Source organism: Salmo salar, chromosome ssa27, assembly GCF_905237065.1.
Source record: "Salmo salar chromosome ssa27, Ssal_v3.1, whole genome shotgun sequence".
Classification (NCBI taxonomy): Eukaryota; Metazoa; Chordata; class Actinopteri; order Salmoniformes; family Salmonidae; genus Salmo; species Salmo salar.
In genome coordinates this window covers 7091062-7097553 of record NC_059468.1, presented here as the reverse complement: position 1 = coordinate 7097553, position 6492 = coordinate 7091062, and the positions used below count along the sequence as shown (strand labels likewise).

Sequence of the window (6492 nt, the reverse complement as noted above, 5' to 3'; positions counted from 1 at the left end):
CTTTTTAAACTAGTCTGGTCAGTCTACTCAAATATTTGTAATATAAATGTTTCTCTCTACAAGCAATACTTCAATAATTGTACATTTTTAATAATGATACATCCATATATTAATATGGAAGGTTATGGAAGAATATGGAAGGTTTAGGGACAGTGATATATCTGAAAAGGTTGAAAACAATATAATGCCACTTCACCATCAAAAAATACCAAAGTGATTTTGAAATGATCTAAAACTATTTGCAGGCTGTCAGGCTGTCTGGTCACGGAGGAAGGCTGTGCTTCTCTGGTCTCAGCTCTGAGGTTAAACCCCTCACACCTGAGAGAGCTTGACCTGAGCTACAATCACCCAGGAGACTCAGGAGTCAGACTGCTCTCTGCTCGACTGGAGGATCCACACTGCAGACTGGAGAGACTCAAGTATGTAGAGGATTTCTGTCAATCCATGTTCATATCAGACTTGTTTGAGTTATCAGGCTAGTTATCATAATTTACTGTAAGCCAAAGACTCTTACCACCACTTGGAAGCAGTTATATGTTGACCGTGTGTGTGTGTGTGTGTGTGTGTGTGTGTGTGTGTGTGTGTGTGTGTGTGTGTGTGTGTGTGTGTGTGTGTGTGTGTGTGTGTGTGTGTGTGTGTGTGTGTGTGTGTGTGTGTGTGTGTGTGTGTGTGTGTGTGTGTGTGTGTGTACGTGTATCACTCAATGACTGTCTGTTCTTCTGTTCACCCCTACAGTGTGGAACATGGTGGAGAACACACAATGAAACCTGGGCTTAGAAAATGTGAGTGTTAACTGCTGTGAAGAATATGCCTATAAATAAATCTTTGTTTTTTTATCGCTTTGGTGCAATTTTCATAAGTATGTGGTACATTTTCGCAACTCTCAAACTCTACAAAATTCAAAACAGGTCATCAAGAAGGAAGGTGTTTCAAAACACTAAGCACAGTTCAATTGACAACAAAAAATCCTATTCACTTTTACACCAAACAGTGTTTCATCTAGAAATACATGTTTCACATTGCAATACATGTTCATATAAAGTAATTGCCTTTCACAATTAAATGTGCACATTACTTTTAATATGATTCTCTTCTCTTTGTGTTAAAGTACACTTTACTATTACTTAATCCGACTGCTCTTAATTGATGATCACTTAAACATTTGGTAAACCTATAGATTTTACATGGGCAGTGCAAGTGTATTGCCTAGTGTGAAAATAGTGTAATGTAATGTAATGATATGTACAGTACTGAAGCATAATACATTCAAAGGGCAATTTTTAAACATGAATCTTACATTTTGTTCTATTGGATTAACTGGTTGTTAAAATAACTAAATTGAGAGGATATCATTATGTTGTGTTTTGGTGATTAAACCAATGTACTCATTATATTTCACAGTAAATTTATATTTTGGATCAATTGTTGTGTGGTGAAAGATGTCTACAACAAGATGAATGCACATTGAAAGGTTTTGAATGTAAGACTGGCTTTGTTACAAGTGTTACTAGTTTAGACATTGAGAATACGTCATTGAGAGTGAGAAAAATGTGTTTGTGTTAGAAGTGTGTGTGTGTATGTGTTCATGTGTGCAACCATGTTTGAGTGTGTGTAATTACTGGGAATAAGTGTGTTTTACATTACCATACAGTATAACATATGATCATTCAACACGTCTCAAGTTACCCTGACTGTGCCTTTTTAATACCTAGAAACATCGACTTTAAATGTATGAATAAGTGAAAAGTGAGTTATCATTCTAATGTGAATGATGGTCATTTGTAATATTGTGTCTTGTTCCCATCCCTCAGATGCGTTTGAGCTCACATTGGACCCAAACACATCACACAGAAACCTCTCTTGGTCTGAGGTGAATAGAAAGCTGACATGTGGGAATGGGAGTCAGCCGTATCCTGATCACCTAGAGAGATTTCAGGACCATCCACAGGTGCTGTGTAGAGAGGGTCTGTCTGGGCGCTGTTACTGGGAGGTAGAGTGGAGTGGGAAATGGGCTATGATAGGAGTTGCATATAAAGGAATCAGCAGGAGAGGACAACATAATGACTGTGTGCTTGGAGCCAATGACAAGTCCTGGTGTCTGTTCTGCTCTGATAAAGGTTACACTGCCAAGCACAATAATGAGAGAACATTCACCTCCTCCGGCTCTCACAGAGTAGGAGTATATCTGGACTGGGTGGCCGGCACGCTGTCCTTCTACATGTATGGTACCTTCTCTGATACACTGATCCACCTGCACACATTCCACACCACATTCACTGAGCCCCTGTATCCTGGGTTTGGGTTCAGTTGGTCCAAATCCTCAGTTTCTCTGTGTCAGATAGCCTACTGAAGTCACACTCCTATTGAAACACAACTGGGTGACATGATGGGTTATGCTTCACTCGAATATAAAAAATAAATAAAGCCCCTTTGTGAGAAAAAAAAACTAATTCTGATTGGCTGGGCCTTGCTCCCCAGTGGGTGGGCCTATGCCCTCCAGGCCTACTGCTAGCTGTGCCCCTGCCCAGTCATGTGAAATCCATAGATTAGGGCTTATGAATTTATTTCAATTGGCTAATTTCCTTATATCATCTGTAACTCAGTAAAATCATTGAAATTGTTACATGTTGTGTTTTTTTGTTGTTGTATATATAGTACATATTTTTTCAATTCGTATGATGTTACGAATCTAATTCGTACAATATGTTGCGAATTTGTTGTGCTTACGATCCTGGACTGCATCTTTAACAGATGATTATTAGATATGTAAATAGATGACAGAATTTGTTTGTTGACCGTAGCCTGTTTGTAAAATTGTTGACGCAACAATCTTGCTTCTGTATGAACACAATACACTGAATGTAATGTAATTGTCACAGACTAATGAGGTTAATAAAACAGATGAAAGAAGCGATGTTCAAAATGTTGAATTTATTTGATAAGAATATGCATTTAAATTAATGGTGTTGTGTAACCACAGTACCAGTCAAAAGTTTGGACACACCTACTCATTTAAGGACATTTCTTAATTTTTACTATTTTCTACATTGACATCAAAACTATGAAATAACACATATGGAATCATGTAGTATCCAAAAAGGTGTTAATTAAACAAATCAAAATATACACTGCTCAAAAAAATAAAGGGAACACTTAAACAACACATCCTAGATCTGAATGAAAGAAATAATCATATTGAATACTTTTTTCTTCACATAGTTGAATGTGCTGACAACAAAATCACACAAAAATAATCAATGGAAATCCAATTTATCAACCCATGGAGGTCTGTATTTGGAGTCACACTCAAAATTAAAGTGGAAAACCACACTACAGGCTGATCCAACTTTGATTTAATGTCCTTAAAACAAGTCAAAATGAGGCTCAGTAGTGTGTGTGGCCTCCACGTGCCTGTATGACCTCCCTACAATGCATGGGCATGCTCCTGATGAGGTGGCGGATGGTCTCCTGAGGGATCTCCTCCCAGACCTGGACTAAAGCATCCGCCAACTCCTGGACAGTCTGTGGTGCAACGTGGCGTTGGTGGATGGAGCGAGACATGATGTCCCAGATGTGCTCAATTGGATTCAGGTCTGGGGAACGGGCGGGCCAGTCCATATTATCAATGCCTTCCTCTTGCAGGAACTGCTGACACACTCCAGCCACATGAGGTCTAGCATTGTCTTGCATTAGGAGGAACCCAGGGCCAACCGCACCAGCATATGGTCTCACAAGGGTTCTGAGGATCTCATCTCGGTAACTAATGACAGTCAGGCTACCTCTGGCGAGCACATGGAGGGCTGTGCGGCCCCCCAAAGAAATGCCACCCCACGCCATGACTGACCCACCGCCAAACCGGTCATGCTGGAGGATGTTGCAGGCAGCAGAACGTTCTCCACGGCGTCTCCAGACTCTGTCACGTGCTCAGTGTGAACCTGCTTTCATCTGTGAAGAGCACAGGGCGCCAGTGGCGAATTTGCCAATCTTGGTGTTCTCTGGCAAATGCCAAACGTCCTGCACGGTGTTGGGCTGTAAGCACAACCCCCACCTGTGGACGTCGGACCCTCATACCACCCTCGTGGAGACTGTTTGTGACCGTTTGAGCAGACACATGCACATTTGTGGCCTGCTGGAGGTCATTTTGCAGGGCTCTGGCAGTGCTCCTCCTGCTCCTCCTTGCACAAAGGCGGAGGTAGCGGTCCTGCTGCTGGGTTGTTGCCCTCCTACGGCCTCCTCCACGTCTCCTGATGTACTGGCCTGTCTCCCGGTAGCGCCTCCATGCTCTGGACACTACGCTGACAGACACAGCAAACCTTCTTGCCACAGCTCCCATTGATGTGCCATCCTGGATGAGCTGCACTACCTGAGCCACTTGTGTGGGTTGTAGACTCCGTCTAATGCTACCACTAGAGTGAAAGCACCGCCAGCATTCAAAAGTGACCAAAACATCAGCCAGGAAGCATAGGAACTGAGAAGTGGTCTGTGGTCACCCCCTGCAGAACCACTCCTTTATTGGGGGTGTCTTGCTTATTGCCCACAATTTCCACTTGTTGTCTATTCCATTTGCACAACAGCATGTGAAATGTATTGTCAATCAGTGTTGCTTCCTAAGTGGACAGTTTGATTTCACAGAAGTGTGATTGACTTGGAGTTACATTGTGTTGTTTAAGTGTTCCCTTTATTTTTTTGAGCAGTATATTTTAGATTTTAGATTCTTCAAAGTAGCCACTCTTTGCCTTGATGACAGCTTTGCACAGTCTTGGCATTCTCTCAACCAGCTTCACGAGGAATTATTTTCCAACAGTCCTGAAGGAGTTCCCACATATGCTGTGCACTTGTTAATGGCTTTATCTTCACTCTGCGGTCCAACTCATCCCAAACCATCTCAAATGAGTTGATGTCAGATGACTGTGGAGGCCAAGTCATCTGATGCAGCACTCCATCACTCTCCTTGGTGAAATACACAGCCTGGAGGTGTGTTTTTTGTTGAAAAACAAATGATAGTACCACTAAGCGCAAACCAGATGGGATGGCATAGTGCTGCAGAATGCTGTGGTAGCCATGTTGGTTAAGTGTGCCTTGAATTCTAAATAAATCACAGACAGTGTCACCAGCAAAGCACCCCCACACCATCACACCTCCTCCTCCATGCTTCACGGAAGGAACTACACATGTGAAGATCATCCATTCACCTACTCTGTGTCTCACAAAGACACGGTGGTTGGAACAGAAATCTCAAATTTGGACTCATCACACCAAAGGACAAATTGCCACCGGTCAAATGTCCTTTGCTCGTGTTTCTTGGCTCAAGCAAGTCTTTTCTTCTTATTGGTGTCCTTTGGTAGTGGTTTCTTTGCAGCAATTCGACCATGAAGGGCTGATTCAAGCAGTCTCCTCTGAACAGCTGATGTTGAGATGTGTCTGTTACTTGAACTCTGTGAAGCATTTACTTTGGCTCCAATCTGAGGCGCAGTTAACTTTAATTAACTTTTCCTCTGCAGCAGAGGTAACTCTGGGTCTTCCTTTCTTGTGGTGGTCATCATGTGACCCAGTTTCATCATAGCTCTTGATGGATTTTGCGATGCACTTGAAGAAACGTTCAAAGTTCTTGAAATGTTCCACTTTGCCTGACCTTCATGTCTTTAAGTAATGATGGACTTTAGTTTCTCTTTGCTTAATTGAGCTGTTCTTGCCATAATACGGACTTGGGCTTTTATCAAATATGGCAATCTTCTGTATACCACCCCTACCTTGTCACAACACAACTGATTGGCTCAAATGCATGAAGAATGAGAGAAATTCCACAAATTAACTTTTAACAAGGCACACCTGTTAATTGAAATGCATTCCAGGTGACTACCTCATGAAGCTGGTTGAGAGAATGCCAAAAGTGTGCAAAGCTGTCATCAAGGCAAAGTCTGGCTATTTTGAAGAATCTCAAATAGAACATATATTTATTTGTTTAACAGTTTATTGGTTACTAATGATTCCATGTGTTATTTCATAGTTTAGATGTCTTCACTATTATTCTACAATGTAGAAATAGTCAAATTATAGAAAAACCCTGGAATGAGTAGGTGTGTCCAAACCTTTGACTGGTACTGTAGGTGCTGAGGAGTATTTCTGCCTGTAATAAAGCGCTTTTGTGGGGGGAAATTCATTCTGATTGGCTGGGCCTGGCTCTCCAGTGGGTGGGCCTGGCTCCCTATGCCCTCCCAGACCCACCCATGGCTGCACCCTTGCCCAGTCATGTGAAATCCATAGATTAGGGCCTAATTTATTTATTTCAATTGGTTGATTTTCTTATATGAACTGTAACTCAGTAAAATCATAGAAACTGTTGCATGTTGCGTTTATATTTTTGTTCTTACATGTATTTAAAATGTTTATCACAATATACAGTACCAGTCAAAGGTTTGGACACACCTACTCATTCAAGACATCAAAACTATGAAATAAGGCATATGTAAACAAAAAATTGTTCAACAAATC

At 41.5% G+C, this 6492-nt stretch overlaps 1 protein-coding gene across 1 annotated transcript; it reads left to right on the top strand.

Moving 5' to 3' along the window:
* Positions 1-336: 336 nt before the first annotated feature.
* Positions 337-2910, top strand: LOC123730954 (stonustoxin subunit beta-like). Its single transcript, XM_045709671.1, has 3 exons — positions 337-419; positions 736-782; positions 1812-2910. The coding sequence occupies exons 2-3, from the start codon at positions 761-763 to the stop codon at positions 2348-2350; spliced, it is 561 nt and encodes a 186-aa protein (XP_045565627.1). The 5' UTR covers positions 337-419; positions 736-760; the 3' UTR covers positions 2351-2910.
* Positions 2911-6492: the final 3582 nt, after the last annotated feature.